The 26,866-nt window shown below is 49.4% G+C and overlaps 1 protein-coding gene across 3 annotated transcripts in view; it reads right to left on the bottom strand.

The window, feature by feature from the left end:
• The window catches only part of SMOC2 (SPARC related modular calcium binding 2), a 158,496-nt gene that overhangs the window by 87,273 nt on the left and 44,357 nt on the right, over positions 1-26,866 (bottom strand). For all 3 annotated transcript variants that reach the window (XM_055311513.1, XM_055311515.1, XM_055311516.1), the window contains exons 2-5: positions 25,026-25,197; positions 14,176-14,282; positions 12,694-12,793; positions 296-343 (exon numbers count right to left, since the gene is read on the bottom strand). In XM_055311513.1, coding sequence (XP_055167488.1) covers positions 296-343; positions 12,694-12,793; positions 14,176-14,282; positions 25,026-25,197 — 427 coding nt within the window. The remainder of the gene's footprint in view (positions 1-295; positions 344-12,693; positions 12,794-14,175; positions 14,283-25,025; positions 25,198-26,866) is intronic.

The raw sequence follows: 26,866 nt of genomic DNA, 5'->3' as shown, positions 1-26,866 counted from the left end.
ACACCAATCTGGAACCCTCCCCACAGGTACAGACTCCAGGAAGCACCTGCCAGCATCTACAGGTGGTCCCAGCACAAGTCATGTCGGAGAGGCCCTTAGGTGGACATGTGGGGGTTACACACCCAGCACCTGCAGGTCCCTGGCAACCCTAAGGGGTGAATGCATGTGTGTTGAACGAATAAGTAACTAATTGTGTCAGCTCTCCCTAACATGGAATCCACACTTAAATTTTAACTTCAGGCATAGATCAAATTAGCTGTTATATATTATCATCAGGGAAATTTAAGATAGTTACCTGTTTTTCCTGTGCCTTCTCGTTGGGGTAGCTTTTCATTTATGGAACCTAAAAGGGAAAATAAGGAATAAATTATTTGGGGCTCTCGAATGGTCATCAGTAGTTGTTATGCAAATATCAGGTTCCATTTGGATTAGTTTACAGTGCTTTTCTAGTTAAATTACTCAAGGCATCTGGGACCCTGAGGTGGCAATGTCATCTGTAGACACAAGCCCTCAACTAGTAAACCAAGGTAGGTTCCCACTCGTGCTGCTAACTAGCTGGCCATGTACACAAGGACATATACTCTTCAGTGTGCAATATGTCATAGTTTCTTCACTCGCAAAGTGTCCTAATTCCTTTAACATGCATTGCCATGTTGAGGCAGCAGAATAAATTACAGTTAAAAAGGAAACTTTTTTTTTTAAATAAAAAGTCATACAACCAAAGATAAATAAAGTCCTGATTTCAGTTGGATTTTGCTCTATAGGAAAGAAAATAGAGGAGCTTTCTGTAGAAGAATGCGGGAAACAAGCTCAGGCTGTCAGAGTGATTCATGAGAGCATCTGTAATATTTATGTTACACTGAGAGGTTTGCATCAGAGATGTGAGGTGTGGCTCTCTCTTCCCCATTAGCTCAAAACTCAACAGGCATAACTGTTTTTCTCACTTTATCACACCTACTCGGAAGAACAAAAACAGAAAATTCTGTTCAGCATGACTTCGGAATTTACCTGCCGATTGTGTTCAGAATCGTCGATGCGGGATTCATCTAGAATTACCACAGTCTCACGCTGGCTTGCACTCCTCCGTGAAAACATCTCATGACACAGAACGTGAAACCCATTACTGGCTTGACAATTTGGAATGTGACTTTGAAATACAAACCATCATTTATGCTGAAGATATAAACTTTATGACATTTAATAATATTTTTCCTGTTTCTTAGAATATAGCAGCAATACAGTTGCACATGTACCAGCAGTTCATCACAGGAAACGATGTCACAGGACAGAGAGTTAACACGATCATGCAGAGACTATTCATTTTCTTGAAATATCGGCGGAAATCACATGAAGGTGATGGGTCCTCATGCCCTTTGCCAAAACTAAGTGAGCAGGTTTACTTCGGGGAACAGAATGCACACACAACAGACATGCGTCTAGCAGCGCCAACTTCAGGAAAGCTCAGAGGGTCCACGGTGGTTGCGCTCGTTGGGTTTGCTTCCAGCTCAGGTGGAAACACACCCGCTCCTCCTGCCCTGAGTCTAAGAAACAAGTGGGCGACGTGCATTTGGAAATTTCACGTGCCGGTGAACAGAAAGGACCACGGTGAGCTTAGCTCTCCGTGATGTGACATCAGAGGGGTGCTCCCTGAAGCTGGCCCCTGGCTCTTTCCCTGCTGCTGCTCCTGCCACTAGGGGAATGGCCCATGGCGTCTAGGCTTCAAAACCCAGGATTCCACTTCTGCTGAGAACCCCCTGGGGCATGAAAGGGACCCCACTGTGTAGCCTTCTCCTAAAGCTTTTGGGGCCCTACTTGGCCTGCTTCTCCCTTCATGCCTCTCTACACAAATCCAGACTTCTTAAAGAGCTTAAGCGTCTTTAGTCATCAGCTTACTGTTATCATGTGTTTCTGCAATGAGTCAAAAAATGTTTTCTACTTGTGACTGGAAATGATAATATTTCAGTAATATTTCTCAATATGACTATTCAGATTCTAATATTCTAAGCTAAATGTAAATGTCATGCATAGTAATTCCACGCCCCACATGAGAGCCTCTTTGCTGGATTAAGGTAGTATTGTGACATCTAAGGATTGAGGACCACAAGCTGTGGATTTGCACTCTGAGAAGCTGGGGCCCCAGGGGCGTCTGGGGAGCATCTCCCTGCAACCCCGGGTGCACTTTCTCCCAGATCAACCCCCTCTCGGCTTGCTCACTGGCCCCCCTGAATTCATTTGGCATTTACTCAAACCAGTCGATACAAAATTATCCCATCTTGTTCTTAAATAGTAAGACGTGATTTTAGAGCAGAGTCAGGTGTCCTTGGTAACCTGCTCCCTGATTCAAGTGTTGCACAACAGAAGACCCAGAGACGCTGTTTATTTCATCTTTCAACTGCCTCTGGACAAAAAGCCTCCCCCAGATCTCACTTCCTTCCCTGCAGTGTCCTGTCCCTGGGAAGTGGAAGAAGGCTGAACATCACTGTCCACACAGCAAAACCACTATGCCAACCAGAATCCGTGAACCCAAAACCAGAAGCAACTCTTACTTTTTTCCTACAGTTTTCTGGAGAAAAGGATTTGCTGAAGAATTCCCAAGAATTTGGGACAGGTGAGATTCTAGGATGTAGGTGCAGAAGAGGGCACCCCTGGGGGACAGTGAACAGCTCTGTGAGCCACGGGCTGGCCGGCTACACCTGCAAGACCTGATCACCGCTCATGGGCTCATGGACATGGACACCGCTCCTCGGATTCCTTTTTCCAAGGACACAGATGAATTCCCTCCATTGGTGAGATCTTATCCCATTTAAATGCTCTTTTAAAAGAGGTGGCTTTCTTTAGCAATTCGGGTATGCGTAACTGGTGGAGGAAACCACAGAAACACAATGCGGGGAGAACTATACCCACAGTTTAAGGGGGAATAGCATGAGCTGTAGTTCTGAGCACCTGGTTCAAGTCCAGCTGCACGCAGGGATACCAGCTTTTTGCTGGAACAGCCTGGACCAGCCTGGACAGAGGGTGCCATGTCCTGCTGAGAGCTGGAGGTCCCAGCCAACTCCTTCCCCAGTGCCAACTGCACCCCAGTGTGTGAGGCCTGGGCAGAAGGGAGAGGGTTAAGGAGGTCACCCAGGGCAGGCAAGCACATGTCTAACATGCAGAATGGATGGCCCCCACAGGGCCCAGTTAAACAAGCCACTGTAAGTTATCCGTTTCTGGAAATCGCATAGTTGAGTGCAGATTTACAAGATCGCATGGCTTTGTTTCAGAAAAAAGGAAAGAATGAGAAAAAAAAAAGAAAAGGAATAGAAGGATTAGAGGCTCTGTTTCTCCTGTATTTTCTGGACATGTGTCTCTTTGCTGCAACTCTGAGTAACCCAGTAGACACTGTGCTCTCTGAAAGCAGAGGCCCAGAGAGCCTGCACCAAACAGTGGTCTCACCCCTCCAAACTCCAAACCCTTCCTTCCCCTCTCACCCCTCTCACCCCTCCAAACCCTTCCTTCCCCACCATGGTACAAACCAGTGGGCTTTTCCTAGGAGCTGGCTGGTTGTTTCTGCCCCTCATTCCCAGCCAGCATTACCATGAATGATCTCGCAAACACCGCAAGGCAGAGTGGCTCAGGGGGGAAGACAGAAGCTGGGCTGGAGAACGAACTCACTACCTGCCAGCTCTGTGACCCTGTCAGGTGGCTTCATCTGCCCCAAGCTCCATTCCCTCATCTGCAAAATGGGCAGTGTCAGGAGTATCTGCTCCCTGCTCGAATGACGACACGGGAGAAATCAACAGAAAAGAAGCACACAATGAACATTCACTTAAAATATCTCAGGTGTGGGATCCCTCAGTGATGGCTCAGTAGTTGAGTATCTGCCTTTGTCTCAGGTCATGATCCCGGGGTCGAAGGATTGAGTCCCACTCAGGGTCCCTGCATGAAGCCTGCTTCTCCCTCTGCCTGTGTCTCTGCCTCTCTCTCTCTCTCTCTCTTTCTCTGTGTCTCTCATGAATAAACAAAATCTTTAAAAAAGTATATTTTTAAAAACCTCAGGTGTTCTGTCACCTATCTGTTGCATATCCCACCTGTGGCCTCTGCCTTCACTCAGTATTTTATATGCAGAGGTGGAGACAAGGTCTGCACACAGCAGAAAGCAATGCTGTCTCCACTCAGAGCACATGGTCAGCCAGGGCCCCAATGAGCCTGAGTGATGTCAACCTCTCTCCATGACCACTTCCACTCATTCATTTAACACATGCTCATTGTGTGCTAGCAAACAATGCAAGAGACAAAGCACTAAAAAGTTTCATTTACTTTGGGGAGATAAACATAAAATGGAAATTAATGAAATAATTTATACTACATTTGTGCACACAGCTAAGCTATAAGTTCTTACTGTGTGTTGGTCATTGTTCTAAGTACTTCACATGCATTAAGTCATTTAATGCTGACGACAACCCGAGAAAGTGCAACCATCATTATGCCCATTATACAGATGAGGAGACTGAGGTCTGGGCAGGTGCCTAACTGGCCTCAGCTTTCTTAGCTAGCCAGTGGCAGGGCCAGGATCCATGTCTGCACTGTTAGCCTTTGGGGGAGCTGAGCAGACAGGCAGGCTCCTGAAGAAGATGGAGGGGTGAACAGGCCCCCCAGCTAGAGGGGATAGCAGCATGAGTTGAGAGCAAGGCTGGCAGTGCAGCGGGGCATGGCATGTCCAAAGGAATACTCTACAAGAGTGTTCTGCAAGCTCCTCGTCCCCATTATTCTGTGCACATTCTCAGTTTATGAGGACATACCTACCCGGGTGGGGACTTTCCTATCATCTTGGCCTCTGCAGAGTCTAGTGTGGTGCCTGTGCATGGAAGAGCCTGAATCAGAGTCGGGATGCCGGAGCGTGACCTGAGAAGGCTGACAAAGCCTCTCAGCATCAACAGCACCTCTGATTTCAGGTCCACTGACCCTCCTCCCAGTGAACGGCCCAGCGGTGGGAGAACGAGGCCAGAAAGACTGAGCGTAAGATGCAGGGGGTGCCAAGCCCAGGATGGAAGCTGATGTTGATGTCAAAGTGCTTGGAAACCCGCCAGTCCCGCACTGCTCTTCGGTCAAAGGTCAGCCCTACAGAGGGTGACAGGCATAGTCCTATGGTGGAGCCAACGTGCACAATGAGAGCTGCCTGCACTCAATTTTTAATAAATCAGTAGGGCACAACGCCTGCCTGCGTTACGTCCCGGGATTGTTGGGACACCCAATCAACCGCATGAACACCAGTATCAAAGTTGAGAAACAGGAAAGTCCAGAGCACAACATGACCTTCCATAGATCATTCCATGACTTGCAAAACATTGTTGGGCAGCCACCACAACGGTGTGCTACCCCACCCCCCCACATGGGACCTGATGCTGTGAAATACATGTGTTCTCTACTCTTGCCCTATAAGACCCACGCCAGCATCTAACCAGGCTTGCAGTCTTCCTTCGGGCAACACGGCAGCTTACCACCATGGTAGTGGCTCATCTGATTCAAAACCAATTAGATTATGATGCTTACTAGGTCTTAGGAGATGGTGCAGGAGCCTCGTTAGTGAATCCCAAATCTTGCCTGTATGAAATACTAGATATTATGCACCTATTATATACAGACTATAACAGTAGGAAGGAACACCTCATACTAGCTAAGTGATGGTTTTCTATACACTATGGTTTTAATGACCATAGTTTCTGTTACATGTCTGAGGAATCCTGGCTTTAGGGTAATCACAGAGAGGGGCCCCTGGGTGGCTCAGTCAGTTAAGCTTCCGACTCTTGATTCTGGTTCAGGTCATGATCTCAGGGTCATGAGATCGAGCCCCAGGTTGGGCTCTGCATGGGGCACAGAGCCTGCTTGAGATTCTCTCTCTTCCCCTGCCTCTGCCTCTGGCCCTCCCTCTATCCTGCTGCTTTGTGTGCACTTTTCCTGTTTCCCTTTAAAAAAAAAAAAGAAAATTTCCATAGTCTGGAAATTGTATCAGGAAATTTACCTACTCTGTGTTGGCTGTTATCAAATCATTATTTTATCTCTTTAGGGATATAAAATGAATCTCCTCAAAACTTTGAAAATTGTCATAAGAGTCCCTGACAATTTGTATTTTATTCTAAAGCAAATGTCAGTGAGTGACGTCTACACTGCAGCCTAGCAGCCACGGTCACCCCTCTCTGGTTCTCACCCCAGGGGCCCACGGGTTCCGTCCTTGTGCACCTTCTACTCTTGTTAAAGCTGTCTGATCTAATTCCCTTGCCAGTGTGCACTGAAATGTTTTACTTTACTATCATTTTTCAGGAAGAGAATTGTTAAGCCAAGGGAAGGCATTTTGGGGGAAAAGACAGCTCCTTCTAATATGTAGACTGGTTCACACAAAGCAACTCTGAATTTGCATTTCAATAATTTGTACAAAGAAATACTCCAGAGACTTGAGAAGCCAGCTGTGGCTGTGTTGTTGATTTCAATATTTGGAAATTCAGTTGTTCTGGATGTTTCTTTCAAATTCCTCCACTGGGGACGCCTGGGCGGCTCAGTGGTTGAGCGTCTGCCTTTGGTTCAGGGTGTGATCCCAGGGTCCAGGGATCAAGTCCCACATCAGGCTCTCTGCAGCGAGCCTGCTTCTCCCTCTGCCTATGTCTCTGCCTCTCTCTTTCTATCTCTTATGAATGAATAAATAAAATATTTTTTAAAAAATCCTCAGCTGTGCAAGTTCCTTCATTTAGTGCCAGGGAAATTCATGAGTGAAAAATGAATAAAACAGCTTCTGTCTATAAAGTGAAGATTTTCAGAAAGGATTAGGATGTTCAAGGACACATGAAGCCCCCCCCCCCTTTCAGGGAGAGGCCAGAACTGTGGGCGTTGTGAACAAATACGAGGATCATGGTTAAGCTCATGTAGACACTGCATCAAGAAGCTCTCTGATCTCACCCAAAGGCCTCTATGGTTCATGCATGGACCATCCCAAACCCAAAGGGAGAAGCTGCTCAGATAAGCAACCAGCTCCGGGAAAGAACCACTAACTCACTCATCCCTCTCAGCGGAAATGCAAAGCATCTCATTGACACCAAAGGAGAGATAATATTTGATGTGATAAAACTCGCCGGGAAATGAGCAGGGCCAGAGAGCTGACTTTCTGCCCTGCACCACGAGAAGGCGCTGGAACACGGGGAATGGGGACACCAGGTTGAACATGACCCCTGTCCTGCTCCGGAGAACTCCCCCCACGACCGACCCTGGTTTCAGAAAGGGGTGCGCTGGGCGGCACTCAAAGACCTTCAGTCATATAGTGGGATGTGTCCCCTCCTCTGCTCTGCATCCCCAACTCTGTAGCTGACTTCAAACACATGCCTCAAGCTGAGCGACATACAAAGATTCCTGGGATATTGTAAGACGGAGAATTCTTGCATGTACGTTCAGCTTACAGCGTCTCGAAGTGCTTTGTACTCTTGCCAGGAATAAGCTCTTGGCCAAGGTGCGTCGTTACAGAAGGGAGATGAGATTAAAAACCCTGAAGCGATTTCCAAATAACAGCGAAGAGACGAGCTACAAAAATCCTCCCTTGGAGAAAAGTCCTTTGTTTCTGAGTTCTACTCTGCCCCCAGCAATGTTAGTCTTCAAATCTTTAGAAGGAAGAAGAAAAGAAGAAATCCTTACAGAATAAATATAAATCAGAGGTGTGCAGATGGAGACACGTTGACCTGGCTCTTCCCCAGCGTGGAGGACGGCAGGGGGTGGGGGCAATGCTCGGTGGGCTCCCTGTCATTTCCTTCATCCCCTGAGCATCTCCCAAGCAGGAGAAGACCCCAAGCACAAACCCATCTGCAAACCCAGGGGTCTAAGTCAACAGGGCTCGGTGAGCATATAAATCTGCAAGCCATGAGCAAGAAACACCTGCTTTCAGCAGGGCAAGGCCTGGAGTGCATCTGGATGCAGCTCAAAGAGCAGCTTTTTGGTCCCAAATATTTCTCAAGGCCATGTGCTGTCTGCCATCGACACACAGGCTCTCCCTAATCCAGGAAGGGAGAGTGCTCCTCCCATCCTGCACGCACCCCTCCCATGCCCGCCTTGGAACAGGCCCAGCAAGGAGTAGGGACTCTCAAGAATAAATGCTGTGAACAAGACCGTTTTGCCCCCTCTTTATGTCAGGCCAACGTGTTCCTCTTTTCTAGAACTGTCTCCCCGTCACCTGTCCACGTCCTCGGGCAGCGAGTTACCCCCCCAACCCCCCCCCCCCCCGCCGAGTGCCTGCAGCTCCCACTTGACTCGCCCAGCCCATGACGCGTGTGGCTGCAGAGCCCTCGACAGACCATGTGCGCCCTGCCTGGCAAACGCTCCACAACAAACGAATTAGCAACAAACGATGGGTGGATTCCTTGGGAGAATGGTAGCGTGGATGTTCACCATGAGCACTAGGTTCACGGGTCACTTACCCCATGATTTACCATAGCAGAATCTTATCAGTGCGTTAGGGATCACCACATTCCATCATTCAGCCGTCGGGAAGCGGGGGTCAACAGGGGTGGGCAGGCAGGACCTGCCACCCCCAAAAGTGCCCCTGCACTGAAGCCTCTGCCTCTGCCAGCCTGAGCGCCACTCACTCAGGGGCCTGGCTAGGAAGACGAAGCCGACCACTCACTCGCTGCGAAAACCTGAGTGCAGCACACACCCCAAAGGACCAGCCTTGATTACCGCTGATGACAGCAGACGGTGGGTTTCCAAAAGCCCCGTGGAGTCAGTGTGGTGGGTGGGGAGCAGCACGTGGCTCCCAGTCCTCTTGGCACTATGCCGAGGCCTGGAAAAATCTACCACGTGCTCACAGACCTCGAACCTAGAGCTCTACGTAGGCTAAGTAAAGACTGCAAGGCCCGCGAATTTCCATTATCGGATTTGGCAGAAAATGTGGGCTCTAGAGACAAAAGACAGAGTTCTAAATCCCAGGTCTATCGCTTTCGAGCACAGAAGCCCCAGGTAGAGTCCTCACCTGTAAAGGGAAGGCGACACAACTTCTGATCAGGTTGCTGTGACCCCGGCGCCTGCTGGGTCCCCGTGAGCAAGCACAGCTGCCGCCTCCACTCCCGGAACGCCACGGATGCCCAACACTAATGCTGGCCGTGCCCAAATCCTCACGTGCGCCTCTTCCACCCCACCCTGCCCTCCAGCCCGGGTGCAGCTTTTCTCACCCAGCCCCTCAGGTCCTACACATCCACCCCTTTCTCTGCACCAAAACCCTCGGGGAATGACATCACAGATGCATGACTCTAGGGAGGATTTAAGTCTGTGTATTACTTTCTCCAATGATATTTGCATCTTGAACTTTTTAAATCTCCTTAAATCTGTGGAATACTGCACTCACACATAAAGAACATAGACATACAGCATGGTACACTGTCGTTAAAGATCCAGAGAAACAGCGTCCAGGGCAGAAGGAGTCACCACGTCCAGCCTGGTCTCTGGTCAGGGCCCCTCTCCCCGCCTGCAACCCTGTCCTGATCCCACTGTAACCCCTGCCTCAGTGTCCTTGTGGCTTTCTACCCAAACACATTTCTGCAAGTGCAAGAGCTGAGTTTTGTCTGGTTTTGAATCTTGAGTGGACTCCTGCATTCTGCGCTCTGGTGCTTCCTCTCAGGACCCCGGGGGAGCCACGTGTGTGTATAGACCAGGTGGGCCACGTGGCCCATCCAGTCAGGTACCACGGATGCACATCCACTTCCCAGATCTGGTTGTTGTACAAACGCTGCTCTGGATGTGTCGGTGCATGGAAACTGCTGGAAACTGAGTGCACGTCTCCGGAGCCACTCACATCCCATTACCACATGCGGAGGGCAAGCTGATTCTGCCTCAATGGCACCAGCAGCCCAGAAAGTTCCATGCTTCCATGTCCTCACCAGCACATCGTACATCACTTTTCCTCTGCCGCTGGTCAGGCGGGTGTGTAAGGGAATCTCACTGTTATGTCATTTGCATTTCCCTGGTGCTAATGAGCCTGAACCTGTTCTCCTATGTTCACTGGTCATTAGGGTTTCCTTCCTGTGTAAAATGCTGCCTATTCAAGACTTTTGACCATTTTTCTGCTATGGTGTCTTATCTTACTTTCCTTATCAATGAATAGGAATCTGGGTATTTTTGTATTAATGGCTTATAATCCAGAATTATGAAATAAAGGATGCTCCCCCTTTTGAAGGTCCTTCTGGGAGAAGTGAGAACGTGGAGGATTTGGGGGCAGGGGCTCTTCTCCGAAATCGCAAACCTGTGGATACCTGCTTCACTCCGCTGTGGCCTCACGGCGCGTTTGCATGTGTTCATAATAAACACACATACGCACATTCTAAGTGACAGCTCCTGTTTATGGCTCTGTTTTCAGTCTCCTGTCCTGGTTTTCACAGTTTTACAGTGTGTATTTATAGGGGAAGCTTGGTGTGAACTTCAGGGCGAAAGATAACTGTTGAACCCTGAGACTAAGTCAATTTTAATAAACAGGATGAAAGCCACTCTCATCATTTACAGCAAGTGGATAACACACACCAGACACAATACACCCCAGCTGATGTACCAGTGAAGGGAGGAAGATGTACCTACACAAGACCCTGGCTGTTTGCAGATGAAAAAACGTGAACCCCTGTGGTGCGTGTCACCATCACCACCCCACGCAGAGCGAAGCCCTCTCGCCCTGCTTGGCTGCATTATGTATGAGGCTCTGTCAACAGCTAGGAAGAAGCTGAAGTGCATTATGCAAAGGTTTGCCATAAACTCTTCATGCATGCATGTGTGAGCGTGTGTGTGGGACTGTGTGTGTGTGTGCGTGTGTGACTGAGCATTGGGAGTCTGTGTGTGCACCATGCACATGTATGGGAGCTCGACCGTCCCGAAACTCCCTGGTCTCAGATGTTCTCAACAACTCCCCACAACGCTGCAGTTTCTGAGCACAGGCATCTGCTCTCACACACACACACATTTGTGTGGAATCAAAGCATGACTGCAGCTGGGCACCCATAGACCTTTCCCGAAGCACCCTGCAAGTGATGGAATGTACTGGTCATATCAGCAGGTATGAGGTGACCCTGGCCAGGCATCTTGAAGTCACAGCCCCAAAACTGAGGCCCAGAGGGGAAAGGGACACTCATTTGCAGAAAGCAAGTCTGAAAGGAGAGTAGGCCCCAACCTCACTTGCAAGTCTGACCTGAAACACTGAGTTTCCCCACTGTTCCCACACAAGAAATACCAGAACCATCACGTGAATCAAATAACCCGCACGGCCAGTGTGAAAATGGAGCATTTCTATATGGTCCAATTATAACTACTGGTACCTGGTTTAAGAAAAATGCGAAAATGGACAGTACAGTGGTTTGATTTCAAAAACAAAATACTAGTTGGAAAATGTAAGGAATTCAGCCAATTTTGTCCCAGTTTTTCAATAAAGATCATTCAGACACAACTTAATTTTCTAACAGTATCGCTAAAATCACAGAAACAGGTATCCTCCCCGCTTTTTCCTTCGTGAAAATAAGGCTCGATGCCTAGCGGTGCCCACACGCCTGGAATAAAACGCGTATGTGAAAGTATCTTCCAGGGTGAGGGACGCATGCAGAGGCAAATAGCATGTGTTAATTTTCCTCTTTCTCTCATTTATTCCATGAGTTCGTAAAAGAATTATTAGGTGCAAATGTTAGCTCACTAAAAATATTTGTCAGCAATTTTTAGCTCTTGGATAACAAGATAGTTTTTTTTTAAATAAATATGTTTTAATTTCACGTTATGCACACCCTGTGGCTTTTAAGTGATGACCAGTCGCTGGAAATATTAGGTTTCGTGTTACTGTTAATTACAGATGTCATCATGCTGAAGCACTTAGGCATTCTGGCCTGTGCCTTGGCTCCTGGCGTAAACGTCTGAATCATGAACAGAATTCCTAATTATAAGATGTCTGACCTTAAAAAAAAAAAAAAAAAAAGTCTAGAAGTAAATCCTAAGTGCAAATGTTTCAATATTTTACATGAAAAATCAGGAACACGTTGTGCTTCCCTGACCGTTGTACTAAGTCCACTCTAGGAGCCTTGATGCAGAGACCATGAAGCCCCTTCACAGGTGGTCTGATCCGTCCCCCAGCCAATTAGTCACAAGTCAAGCTGTAAAACAGTCTCCACCAAAAATGATCATAATCATTTATATCATTTGGGGTAAAAGAGTAAAGGAAGATGGACTATTTCACAGTCTATACTCCTGACAGTATTTTCACTTTCGGTGGATCAAGTCTCCTTCTGAGTAATAAAAGAACACAAACTGTCTGGAAATGGACTTACAGGGAATGGCCCTCTTTTTCTTTTCAAACATATACATATAAAAACATAACTTTTCTTTTTCTTTTTTTTTCCTTTTTTTTTTTTTTTTTTGGCAGAGGAAACATGTGGTCATTTTCACCACTGACTCTAGTCCTTGGGGTCATTCCTAAAACACTAAGTCCCGAATCAAAGAACCTATCATAGTTCAGGCCAGAGTTTCCATTGGTAAAGGAGTCTTAAAAACATTTTTCTACTGTATTTTAGGCTTTGTCCAGAGACACAAACCCAATGCCTGTGACGCCTCACAACCACCGGCACTGGATTTCTTGTGCATTGTGAGCAGACACGGGTGGGTGACCAGAATGACAGTGGCCAGTTGTCAGTAGCAGGCCAGCCGGCCTGTTTGTGGACCTACCAGGGCACCGGGGTGTCTTGTGGGCCACGGCTGTGCCGCTGACTGGCCTCCCGTTGGGTGTGACGCACCAACAGTATCCGGTGTAGCTGTGACACTGCACCTGGGGGACAGCAGAACAGGGAGGTGAGCTTGACAGCACTGCTGGGCCACGCACCTCTCACCTCGCTGCATCACTCAGTGAGACACGGGGTGGCCCCAGGCCCCGGGACTTTAGAGAGCACCACCACAGCACTTGTGCTGCGTGCCAGTGCACTGGCCACTCTGCTGTCCAGGATGCTCACCTGTCTGAGCTAGAGCCACGTCTCATGGCAAGGCAAGAGGCTGGGCCCCAGGGACTCCAGAGACACGCTCAGCAGCCCCTGCTCTGCTGCAGCAGAAGTAAGGAGAGGGGACCGCATCACTCCCTCCCCTTGGGGTCTCCTGGGGGAGTCTCCCCAGCATTGCTCCACCCACCCAGGGCCTCCCCAGCATCCTTCCTGCCCCCACCAGGGTCTCCCTAGCATCCCTCCCCCACCAGGATCTCCCTAGCACCCAATCCCCCCAGGGTCTCCCCGGCATCCTTCCTGCCCCCCAGTGTCTCCCTGGCATCCCTTCCTCCCAGGGTCTCCCTGGCACCCCTCCCTCCCAGGGTCTCCCTGTTATCCTTCCCTTCCAGGGTGTCTCTAGTATCCTTCCCTCCCAGGGTCTCCCCGGCATCCCTCCATCCCAGGGTCTCCTTAGTATCCCTCTGTCCCAGGCTCTCCCCGGCATCCCTCCGTCCCATGGTCTCCCCGGCATCCCTCCATCCCAGGGTCTCCCCTGCATCCCTCCCTCCCAGGGTCTCCCCAGCATCTCTCCCTCCAGAGTGTCTGTAGTATCCTTCCCTCCCAAGATCTCCCCGGCATCCCTCCGTCCCATGGTCTCCCCGGCATCCCTCCATCCCAGGGTCTCCCCTGCATCCCTCCCTCCCAGGGTCTCCCCAGCATCTCTCCCTCCAGAGTGTCTGTAGTATCCTTCCCTCCCAAGGTCTCCCCAGCATCTCTCCCTCCCAGGGTCTCCCCTGCATCTCCCTCCCTCCCAGGGTCTCCCCTGCATCCCTCCCTCCCAGGGTCTCTCTAGTATCCTTCCCTCTCAGGGTCTCTCTGGCATCCCTCCCCCCCAGCATTCCTCCTGCCCCTGGCCCCATCCACACCAACTGGCCAGAGAGGACCCTTCCTGCTGCAGCCACCTCCGCCCGCTTCTCCGTCTCCTGCCCTCCTCCCTCAGGCTCCCAAAGGCCGAGGGGTGATTGTTGTACACACACACACAATTCGGTCCTTATGGGAGGCTCCCAGCAGATCCTACTTTGTTTCTCTACTGAGGGCTAGGATGGTTAGCACCGCCACCCTCAGGACCGGGACCAAGGGGCACATGCGTGGGGCCCTCTCCCGGTGGAGCCCCGGCCCCCTCCCGCAGCCCCCCACCCTGCTGCTTGGACACAGAGGCCCCGGGGCGCGCGGTCACCTGGCTGTAGGTGCCGTCGTCGTTGCATTCCGGGATGAACACCTGCTGTAGCTCCTTCCGGGCCTGCTCCTGCGTGTACTTCCTCTCGGCCACACACCTGGATACATCTGCAGGAGAGAGCAGATCAGAGGCGGCACTCATGCGACTGGGGGACACATGTGCTGGAGCCCCCGTGGCGTGCAGGGTGCAGGCCGGAGGGCTCCCCGAGGAAGGTGGGCCTGCACAGTAGGAAGAGCGGGGTGTGGTCTACACGGAGTAAGCAAGGCCAGGGCGGCTGGGAGAAGGCCGCTGGGCCATCCTGCCTCAAGGTGGACGCGCTCCCTGGAGAGTGAAGAAGCGCCTGCTGTGGTGTGGCAGCTGCACACGCGCTCGCTGTGGGCCTGGGTGTGTGAGTGCACCAGGTGAGGACACACCCAGGGGCCAGGTCCAGAAGTCCTGCTAGGGGCTGACCCAGTGCCCTCTGGCCTGTGCTGTTCCAGCCCAAAGCTGCAGGCCCAGGGGACCAGCCCCTTCTGAAGACCCCCTTGGCCAGGAGACCAGAGTTGCCCTCGTGTCTGTGTCACCCAGTCATAGGGTCTCAAAGCGATACTGAGGTCCTGCCCCTTCCACCTGCAAGTAGAAAATCTGACGATAAGTCAGATAAAAAATCAAATATCCTCAGCACTCCATCCTCTCTGTCCTACACTTTCAGGCATTTGTGTTAACATCTCTATTACAGAATTCAACAAAAAGGGCTCCGTTCCTACCGCTCCTTAGGGAGCTATCTCCTGGAACCAAACACGTTCATAAAAAAGGAAGAGTCTACCCACATGTGAGTGTGTCCAATCTCTCTGCACATGAAGAGTTCAGGGACAGGACCCAGACCCTCAAACCAAACAAGGAGATGTGTGTGTGTATGAGGGATGCACTGGCATGGGAGCGAGGCCCCTCTGCCATCCCCACAGCCTGCGCCCACGGGCCTAAGATGTCTGGGACCATGAGGTACATTTGGTGACGCCCGCTGCAGGCACCAGGCCTCCAGTGAAGGGCGTGGAGCTGTGAGCCCCTGGGGCCCCCTGTGTGTCCACCACGGGCCTCTCGCCCCAGAACGCCACCGCGAGTTTGTTTCCCTTCCTCAGGCCATCCTATGATGGAGCTCATTTGAGTTTTAAGACTTGAAAAGAATGGCTTTCCCAATTTTTCTAAAGTGTTTCCAGATTTAAATAACAAGTTGTCTAGATCTTAAAGGCCCTCTGGACTCGGAGAGATGCTTCTTCAAACGTGTCCCCTGGCCAACGTCTTTAGATGGTGACTTGATTGCCTGGTAGTAGAAACGGCTGGCTGGCTATGACAGTGTGCCATCTGGGCACCCGCTCCAGGGCCCTGGGCCGCGGCCACAGCTCCAGCGGCGTCCTTGTGCTGAATATAGACCCTGCGTGGAACATCCTTGTCTCAGGCTTGCGTGAAGCCGTGGTTGCAGGCCACTCCGTGCATTAAGGGCTTGTACACTGCAGAAAATGGTCTTTCATCCGGGGCTCACATCCCGATCTACATTTTGGCCTGGCCAGCCAGCACTCAGCAACATGTGGTTTTAATGCAGTCTGTGTTTTAGCTGAGGACAAATCACTGCTTTGCTGGACTTCTGTCCTCGTTTTTTTAGTATAACCTGTGGTTTGACTGTCTAAAAGGAAAAGTGATACGACCTCCAGCTTGCAAGGTCCCCACCAGCGCACAGATGGAATCACAAATCGTATCTAATATTTGAACCGTCATCGAACATGCCAGAAAGCATAAACTTTCCAAACAGCTTGTGGACCTTATTCCTGGTTTGAATGCCTTCCTTCAAAGACTTTGCACTCACCGCCGCTCGGCTAGTCCTCTAACAGGCAGCCCTCACATCGGACACAAGATTAAATTCCAAGTTTTCATCTGGCACATTGCTGACCGTGTAGCCACAGGGAACGAGACAGCAGCACGAATCTGCAGTCTGTGTCAGCCATCCCTCAAAAATAAAAGTGCCGTGTGCCTACACCACCTGTAGATATTCTAAATCAGGCCCTTTTCCATGGAGAAGAGTCTGGAAGGCAGCCCACCAGATCAACTCTACTCAAACATGCAAAAACACCAGAAATTTCACCCCAAAGTAGTAACACCTCCTTTTGTTCTCTTTAGTTTGTTACTTGTTTTCTTTTTAAGATTTATTTATTTATTTATTTATTTATATAGAGATGAGAGAGAGAGAGAGAGAGAGAGGCAGAGACACAGGAGGAGGGAGAAGCAGGCTCCATGCCTGGAGCCCCACATAGGACTGGATCCCAGGACTCCAAGATCACACCCTGAGCCAAAGGCAGGCGCTAAACCGCTCTGAGCCACCCAGGGATCCCCAAGTTTGTTACTTGTTTTACTGCAGTCAGAACACTCCACGTGAGATCCACCTTTCTAACAAGTGATTCACTACGGTGCCATGTCCCTGGTGATCCTGGGTAGCCGACACGTCCCCTGTGTCCTTAACTTTAAACCCTCGCATGGTGAGCGTATACACGCTCGGGCTAAATCAAACACCTCTCTTTACAGAAATCCAGGTAATAAGCACAGCGAGATGAGAGGCGAGACTGAACGTTTTCTGGTTGGTGACTCGGTCTGATTTGAGCCTGGTGCTGTGTGATCTCTGAGGTCCAGACAGACCTCGCGGCGGCAGCTCGTGGCCCAGTGCAGGCCTAGCACGGACCAGGCTGGCCTCAGAACAGGGGAGCTGGATGAGCAGAGGCTACCAGACAAAGCAGGCACGCTCTCCTGGGGCGGTGGCCACAGAAATGCTGGCCCTACGAGTGACATGCCTTTTATTTGTATTGGCATCCAATGAAGGCAGACACTGTGTTTCAAAGGTTGTAATATTTTATCCACCCATAATTTTGAAGGCCAGACTCTGAGAAAAATTAAGGATTCTGTGCTGCAAAGCTCTTTACATAAATAGAACATTCTTTTTCCCTCCTTAATATAGGTGGATGTGCTGTGATAAAAGACCAGCAGGAAGGGCAAGGCACCCCGTCCGCCCATCCAGCGCAGGTCAGCTAGGGCAGCTGTGTTGTAAGTCTTGGCCAGAGCACTCGACCAGAGCACTCTAGGGCTGGTGGGGGAAGAAACAGAGTATCCCTTTTAAACGAGTATTATCATTTTAAATGCAGAGAGATAGAAACAAATTATAACAGGAAAACCGTTAGTACATAATTGGGGTTGCCAAGTCATACAGGAAAAAAATTAGATACACTGCAAACTATTGCAAGAATATATTAAAGTACTCAGTTTTGACAGCATTTATACACGAAAACTGATCACAACCATCTGCACGATCATGGATAACCACATGTATCAATGCATCAAAACAGACCATTGTGAAGCCGTCACCAAGTCCCCTTTACCAATCTGAGTGCAACCTGCCCAGGACACACCGCCCGACACTGTGCTGAGATCCTCTTGGTCTGCTGATGAATGTAGGCATTGCTAAGGCAGAGGGAGGATTTGTTTCCACAAAACATCCCAAAAAGTTCTGTCGAGGTACTGATGGCAGCTCGAACGTGAAAGCAATGGTGCTAGCTCTAGTCCTGTCTACTTCGGTCAGAAAAAAGGACATTTCTAACGTCGGACCTATTGGAATGCCATCAAAGAGCTAAGGTAAATGTGAGTTGCATAGGGCTTCTGCAAGAGACAAACACAGATATGATTAAAAGTCCTAGCACAGGGCAGCCCCGGTAGCTCGGCGATTTAGTGCCTTCGGCCCAGGGTGTGATACTGGAGACCCAGAATTGAGATCCACATCGGGCTCCCTGCATGGAGCCTGCTTCTCCCTCTGCCTGTGTCTCTGTCTCTGTCTCTCTCTCTCTCTCTCTCTCTCGTCGTGGATAAATAAAATCTTAAAAAAAAAAAATCCTAGCCCACCCCGTATGTTGTGCCTGCCTCGGATAGCCTGCTGTGGGCAGAAGGAAGTGTAGCTGAGGTGTGGCAGGTGCCGACAGGGACCCAGTCTAAAAACTGGACAGAGAGTCACACACACATACACACAGGCATGTGCACACAGAGACACACACATGCACACACTCAGACACACTGGCACACATACACACACACACAGACACACGAGCATACGCACATGCACAGACACATACATGCACAGATACACTGGCATGTGTACACTCAGACACACAGCACACACACCTTCATATACATACACACATGTGCACACATGACTCACAGATACACACATGCACACACCTACATATACATATGCACAACATACTCAGACACATACGTGTGCAGACACATACATGCACAGACACACGCACATGCACAGACACACATATGTGTACACACAGGTACATGCACAGATACACATGCACATATATACACACATGTGCATGGAGATATACATGCACAGATGCACACAGATATACACACATGCACACACACAAACACGCACAGATATTCATGCGCGCGCGCACACACACACACACACACACCCCTACATTCTACATAGACTACTTTTATGGGAAGATCTGTTTTATTGAAGAAAATAACAGCAGGCTATCAACTAATTTATAGTAACCGAACCACACTCTGATCCTGATGTTTTCTGTGTGTTCACAAAGCCTCCGGGCAAAGCTCCACATTGCCCTGGCTTCCCAAGGCAACGTCACCAGAAGCCTAAGGAAACAGCAGGCGAGGGAGTTTCTGGGCCTGTTTCATGACTCCCTGCATGTAAACCAAGGCTCATTAGGAACAGCTCTTAGTGTTCATCAGATCTCACTGCCCTGTCAGAGAGCCGAGCGGCTGATGTGGACGTGTGGCCCCCAGCCAGTAGGTGAGAGAAACAGCAGGTGTGCCCGGGCCCAGCCCCCCTCGCACGGGTCTGTGATTGTCGCCCGTGAAAGCAGGCCTCAGAGCACCAGGAAGCCTGCAGGTGCAGGTGCTGGCACCTCCCCTCCCTGACCCGACCAGCAGCACGAGGGCTCTGACAGCCACGCTCCCAGCACCCACTCGGGGAACCAGCAGCGAGGAGAGGCCACACGATCCTCGCGCCCCATGTGAGGGGTCCAAGGCTGCAGGGCAGTTACTCCTGTCAGGTTTACATCACATTTTCGATAAAATTAATGTAAAAATAGAGGACATTCATGGCAACACCCAACCCAATACGGAGTGACATAGCCCTCCAGTCTTCACAGAAATCCCACCTGACAGCCTGGCTGGTTTCAGGGAGGACGAGCCCCGCTGAGGCTCACACACCACCACCACCACCACCACCACCACCACCACCACCACCACCCCCGCCGGCCTGGGATGCAGGTGCACAGAGCTAGGGCTGCCTTTCTGTTGGGGTTGTCAGACCACACCAGAACCCAGTGTCACCAAGCAGCCCCTTGGTAGGCTGCCCTTGGATGGCATGTCTGCAGGGGAAGGTGCTGGGGCCACTGGAGTGCTCTCTCCTTCAAGGCTGGGGGCTCCATTGTGTGTTCTTCATCGTCGGAGGGTCCCCCGTGCACATGCATCAGCCCCCACACAGCTGCTCCCACTGCCACCCACAAGCCCCACATGGCCACCCATCTCTGCAGAGCTGCGGGGAAGGTTCCAGGACAGATGGCAGTGGCATGAGGCCTCTGCAGGGGCCACACGGTCCTGGGGACACAGGGTTTCCCAGAACAGCAATAAGATAAAGGCTTAGTCACAGCACAACAACCAGGGACGGAAGGCCCTAGAAGCACATGTTCAGCCTTCTACGCCAGTAATAATTACTGCTTGTCCGGAGGAAGCCCTGTGTATGTGTCACTCGGGGTTCTCGATGGGAAAGAACAAGACTCTGAAACCTCAGCAAACACAGCAGTTATTATGAATGAGAACCATTCATCTGTCCCTGTTGTGAGGATGCAATCTGCTTCCACAGTGACACTGCGGAGGTCCCACACGTCCTGGCCCGAGTGCCGTGGGCTTGACGGGGTCTCGCTGGGGACTTGTTGAGGGTTCCCCGTGGGCTCATGGACACTGCAGCCTCGCTCAGGCGGTCACGACGTAGGACCACAAGATGCTGGCAGCAGACAAGAGTGGGGCAAGATCAGGAGCATTTTGTAACGATGTTCCCTTCCTCAGAAACTCCTTGTTCAGGATCCCTGGGTGGCGCAGCGGTTTGGCACCTGCCTTTGGCCCAGGGCGTGATCCTGGGGTCCTGGGATCCGAGTCCCGCATCAGGCTCCCAGCATGGAGCCTGCTTCTCCCTCTGCCTGTGTCTCTGCTTTCTCTCTCTCTCTCTCTCTCTCTCTCTCTCTCTGTCTCTCGTCTCTCATGAATAAATTAAATCTTAAAAAAAAAAAAAAGAAAGAAAGAAACTCCTCGTTCATGGGATTCCCCAAGACAGCTATCCCTGTGAGAGCTCCATTATCACTTTGTTTCCAGAAACCTCCACAGACTTCCATGCCTCCTGGCATTAGACTTTCTTCTTCTTCCTTTTTTTTTGGGGGGGAGGGTTGTTTTTTTTTAATTCAATCCCGGAAATTTTGTTGAAAAGAAAGACAGCTCTAATTGTCTCAGATCAAAAGAAAAATATTAATATGTTTGCTAAGTTCTGAAAACACAAACTCCACAGATTTCTAAGAAAATATGAGAAACATCCATCAGCGCAAACCACTGCATTTCTACTCAAGGTCAACGGTTAGGTCATAACATCGAAATCATCAAACATTTTAACCCAACCTAATTAAATATGGACTAAAATATTTTAATTGTTGTTTTCAAACTAGTACATTTGAAACAGACAGGCCTATGGAACCCAGTCCCCAGTCCATGTAAATGCCCTCAAAATATGCAGTTTCCCATCTGTGGAATTGACCCTATGGTGCACTAGCCTATTTCAATGCTGGGAATGATTTAGAGAAAAAAATTCAGATGGTTATTGGTATCACATGAAGTGGTGTAAAGGGACATTCGGTCTTGTGCACCCTCCGTCCCAGTCAGACAAGCAAGCTTTCGAGCTGGCTGTGTTTCGAATCTGCAATATCCATGCCCTTAGGTGATGGGGGTGGGGGGTTGCAGCATACTCGGCCCTGTGGCAGCAGGATTCCTGTCCCTGGGCCACGTCCACCCTGGTGCTCACCTTACCTCCTCCTCCGACTCACCAGGAACCACCTTCTCCCTGTCGGCACCCCGGACAGCTTGGGGTGTTGCCTGCTGGACATCGAGGGCAGGGTTGGTAAGCGGAACTTCTACCAAGGCATCCAAATTTTTCTCAGATTGATGTGTTTGGAACAAGAACACGCTAATTAGACACAGAATAGGAGGAGCAGTCCTTACACAGATGCCACTTCTTTGATGCCACATTTCTATAAACCATGATCAAACTTCTTCCATGCTGAGGCCCATTGCAAATCATTTTTTTAGAATTCCAGCATGGTGAACAGCCAGTGTTATATTAGTGTCAAGTGTACGATCTGATGATTCACCAATTCTACACATTACTCAGTGCTCATCGAGACAAGTGTGCTCCTTCATCCCCATCACCCGTCTTCCCCATCCCTCCATCTCCTATCCACTGGTGACCAGCAGTGTGTTCTGGAGAGTTAAGAGTCTGCTTCTTGGTTTCTCTCTCTTCCTCCTTTTTTTTTTCCTTTGCTCATTTGTCTTGTTTCTTAAATTCCACATATGAGTGAAATCATATAATTGTCTTTCTCTGACTTATTTGACTCAGCATAATACTCTCTAGGTCCTCCCCATCATTGTAAATGGCAGGATTTCATTCATTTTGATGGATGAGTAATATTCCATTGTATATACAGATCCCATCTTCTTTATCCATTCATCAGTCGACGGACATCTGGGCTGCTTCCATAATTTGGCTATTGTGGATAGTGCTGCTATAAACATAGGGATGTGTGTATCCCTTTGAATTAGTGTTTTTGTATCCTTTGGGTAAATACCCAGTAGTGTAATTACTGGATCATAGGGTAGCTCTATTTTTAACTTCTTGAGGAATCTCCGTAACATTTTCCACAGTGGCTGCACCAGTTTGCATTCCCACCAACAGTGCACGAGGGTTCCTCTTTCTCTGCATCCTCGCCAACACCTGTTGTTTCTTGGGTTGCTGATTTCAGCCATTCTGACATCTCATCATGGTTTTGATTTCATTGTTGAGCATCATTTCACATGTCTGTTGGCCATCTAGATGTCTTCTTTGGAAAAATGTCCATTCATGTCTTCTGCCCATTTTTTATTGGACTATTGGTGGTTTTGATGTTGAATTGTGTAAGTTCTTTATATATTTTGACTACTAACCCTTATTAGATATGTCATTTGTATGAGAGACTCCTAAATCTGGGAAACAAACTAGGGGTGGTAGAAAGGGAGGTGGGTGGGGGGTGGGGGTGACTGGGTGACAGGCACTGAGGGGGGCACTTGATGGGATGAGCACTGGGTGTTATTCTATATGTTGGCAAATTGAACACTAATAAAAAATAAATTTAAAAAAAACAAACAAACAAACAACAAACTCAGATGCATGTCAGTCAGGACCTTCCACTGATGGACCTCAATCTAGGTTTTCTGCCGTAAGTAGCTTGCACTCTGACCCAAATAAACAGTCATTTTGACTCAAAAAAAAAAAAGATATTTCATTTGTAAATATCATCTCCCATTCAGTAGGTTGTCTTTTATTTTTGTTGATTGTTTCTTTCCCTTTGCAAAAGATTTATTTTGATGAAATCCCAATAGTTTGTTTTTGTTTTTCTTGCCTCAGGAGACATATCCAGAAAAATGCAAATCATTTTAACCCCCAGACAACTGTCTGGGCACACCATCCTTCCTAGTAAAATGTGTAAGAACTCCTGGAGTGGTCTGTATTGAAAAGCAAAGTGGAACAAAGCAGGAATGGTGGTTTCTGATGAGCAGGAGTGCCTGGGCTTAAAGATCGCTTCTCCAAAAACTATTTCATCACCAAGTACCTGGGCTAACTCAGTCTTTGTTGAAGGCAGAGTAAACAAATTTCTAGTGTTGGGGGATGCCATTTGGGAGGCTTTGGAGGTCCTGTTTTCATGACCCCAGATGGGGGAGCTGCCCTCTGAGCACTGGGGAACCTCGGTTTCACTTTGCCTCATGAGGTGCAAGCTCTCTTGGTCACTGCAGGTCCCTGAAACCCACGTGAGAGATTGTCAGAGGAGAGCTGGGTGGGGAGAGCACTAAGGTTCTGGAAAGTCTCCCATGGGCCATTTTGGAGAATGGAGGAGGCTGTCCACAGCCTTGATGATGGCATTATGAACTGAAGGTTCTTGCAGAGTCACTGAATGTCTAGGAACTAGAGGTCAATCAAAGGCAGGGAGAGGGCCTGAAGGTCACCAACAGTGATGTCCTCCCATGCTCATCCAGGTTACTCTTCAGGGAACCATTCATAACAAGAAGCGTTAGTTTACTAAGTGTCACTGCAGGCATCCCTCATTTCACTGTTTTTCCTCTTAGTGTGCTTCTCAGATATTGCAAATGAAGGTCTGTGGCAAACTAGCATCAAGTGTGTCTACTGGCGCCATGTTTCCAACAGCTTTTGCTCACTTCTATCTCTGAGCCAGAAATGTGATTCTTGCAATTTTTCAAACCTTTTCATCATAACTATATTTTGTTGGTGATCTGTGATCAGCGATTATAAATTACTGAAAGCTCAGCTGAGGGTAGCCATTTTTAGCAATAAAGTATTTTGTAATTCAGGTATGGATTTTTTTTTAGACATCATGCTATTATTACACACTTAGTAGACTTCAGGATAGTGTAGACAGAAATCACATGCTGTGGGAAACCAAAACATTGGTTTGCCTCATTTTATCGGGATACTCACTCCACTGTGGTGGTGAGGAGCCCAACCCGCCATGTCTCAGGCACACCCACAGTGAATAACTTCAGAATCTATTGGGAAAAATCAGGCTGGTTCTAAGCAGTCATTCAACTTCAGAATCATACAGAATGAAGCTGCCTCAAGAGTATCAGTTGTTCACTTGAGTAAACAAAGATTCCATGTGTCTGTATCTCTGTCAAGCGAATCTGAGGCTTTATACTCAAGTCTTCTCTGAAGAAATCAGAAACAGTATATGGTTTACTGAAACCTAATGGCCCCTGAGAAAACAAGTCCGAGGACAAAACATGATACAGAACTCTGGAAACTCAGGGGATGAGATTTGATAAATTATTTTCTTCTGTTTTCTACAAGTGGGAATGTATATATTTTTAAGACTTTATTTATTTATTCATGAGAGACCCAGAGAGAGAGGCAGAGACACAGGCAGAGGAAGAAGCAATTTCCCTGCAGGGAGCCTGATGTGGGACTCGATCCCAGGACCCCAGGACCCCAGGATCATGACCTGAGCCAAAGGCAGATGCTCAACCACTAAGCCACCCAGGTGCCCCAGAATGGATATTTAAGGAGAAAAAAAAATTTTTTTTCACTTATAAAAATCTTTTTTAAAAGGTATGTTCTGCTCTCTTCCATCCCTCAAAGACAGACAGAGCAAGTCCTAGCTACAACCAAGACTCCAGCTTGCTACCTCTAAATGTGACACTTCAATATGCTTTTTATGGGGGACGGCATATATAAGTATATATAATTCTATGAAATAATTTCATATGCTGCCAATTTGAACTATCCTAAGGGAAGAGCATTAAACATCTTTAAAAGATGCCTCTGCTCCTGAGAGTCCCAGAAACTACTCTTCTTCTTTACACACCTGAAAAGAAAAAACATCACACACCTAAAGCCCTTGAGCTTTTACATGTAGCAAAGATGTAGACAAAATGCATGGTCTTACCCATCCACGGATGACCGACAAGTGTCTGAAGAAATGATCACACCAGCTTACCTCTGCAATTTCCTCGATAAGCAATCTCTAGCTGAGGGTCCTTGCATTTGGCGCGCTGGAACTCACAGTGAGACAAGAAGGTCCTGCCGTCGGACGCGCAGAGGGGCTTCTGAGAGGAGCCCCCACAATCCAGGCTGCAGTCCTTGTCTTTGTCTTGGTCAACTCGCAAAAACTTGGGGAAGAAAAAAAAAAGAAGCCAGACACATGTAAAAAGGCATTCTGCAGCGCAGCCAATGACAGAAGTCTGCCCGAGGCCACCGCCCATGGCAGGGGGGCTGCCAGGAACATCGCAGGGACCCCTAAAAATCCCAGCTGGGGGCTGCCACGGTCTCTACAACCTTTCATCTCCAAACCAGCACCCGTGGCCGGATTCCCACATGAGACACTAAGTGGTGCAGGAAGCTGTACACCTGCTGTGGGGTGCGCAGGAGTGCTGCGGGACTGGCACCAGCCTGAATGACATAGTTGGCCCTTTAATTTCTAAACTGGCTTCCCAGCCCCTCCTGCCTGAGCCCTGTCTTGCCCCAGCCTGGAAGTTGCCGCGGAGAGTCAGGAGTCCACGGGGTGGGTAATGGGAGGAAGGCACTGTAACTACCTGTGTCCCAGCCACCGTGTCTTCCCCACTTGCTTGAACTAGATTACCATCTTCTGAATAAGCACCCAAGCCCCAGGGAACCCCTGGGAGCCCCTGGGTATCCCTGGGAGGCCACTGATTCCCACGACATGCCCAGCAGCACTGCACACATGCACACCTCACCCCCAGCATGAAGTGGACACACAGGCCGGGGGGCCTGTTCTCACCCCATATGGCAGGTACATGCAAGCACAGGACCACGAGGGAGCCCACGGAGATGCCCGTGCTCCCCCTGCCTGCTCCAGGGTCCCCATCCTGGCCTCTGCTCCTCCCAATGCCAGACCCCACCACGGAGCCAGCAGGGTCTTCCTGGGGCCCACCCTCCCCACACCTGCACTCGGTGGACAATCCCACTGCACACTGTCCAGCCTCACACCTGTGCAGCCCCCGTCATGCCGGGCAGAGCAGCGAGCATGAAGGTGGAGTCAGGAAGCATCCAGGGAGGCTCCGTACTCCGGGATAAACAGATCTCCATGGGCCTTTGCCTACTGGCGTATCCCCTGCCCCACGGACGTGTTTTCTCTGATCTATGGAGCATTAGCAATTCATTAGAGGAAAGGAAGGAAGGAAGGAAAAAGTAGAAAACTGAGAGCTGTGGTTATTCTTTTCAAATATTTTATTTGAGAGAGAGAGAGAGAGAGAACACGAGCAGGGGTAGCAGCAGCAGAGGGAGAAGCAGACTCTCTGCTGAGCAGGGAGCCCAGTTGGGACTCGACCCCAGGACCCTGAGATCATGACCTGAGCTTAAGGCGGATGCTTCACCAATGGAGGCGCCCAGGCGTGGGAGAGCTGTCGTTATTTCTGAGCACCGCTCGGTGGTGGTTGGCCGTCTGACTACTGAGCGTGTATCTGAACAGGTTTACCTGTCATTGTGTGTCCCAGTAATATTTATGAGGTAGAGAACCTGTGTTCAGAACAGCTTGTTCCCTCTCAGAGTCCAAGCTGGGGAAGTAGGAACGGGGTTCAGATGCTGAGGGACCCTCATTCACTTTTTCCCTCATCAGTACAAGAAAAAAAAGAAATTCTCAAATTTAAGATACTCCATTCCTTAAAAGGTAGCATACCTCCCCCCGTGAAGCTCTGGGGGGTCCTTGCTGGCACTGTTTCCAGGGTGACTCAGGGCTGCCACTGAGACAGAGCACAAGGGAGGGAGGAAGGGCCCCAATCATGGTCCTGGGAGGGAAGGGCCAAGGGCACGGGCGCCAGG

This window comes from Nyctereutes procyonoides, unplaced genomic scaffold (genome assembly GCF_905146905.1).
Source record: "Nyctereutes procyonoides isolate TBG_1078 unplaced genomic scaffold, NYPRO_anot_genome, whole genome shotgun sequence".
NCBI lineage: Eukaryota > Metazoa > Chordata > Mammalia > Carnivora > Canidae > Nyctereutes > Nyctereutes procyonoides.
The sequence above is the reverse complement of the archived record's forward strand: the minus strand, read 5'-3'. Positions and strand labels throughout refer to the sequence as shown.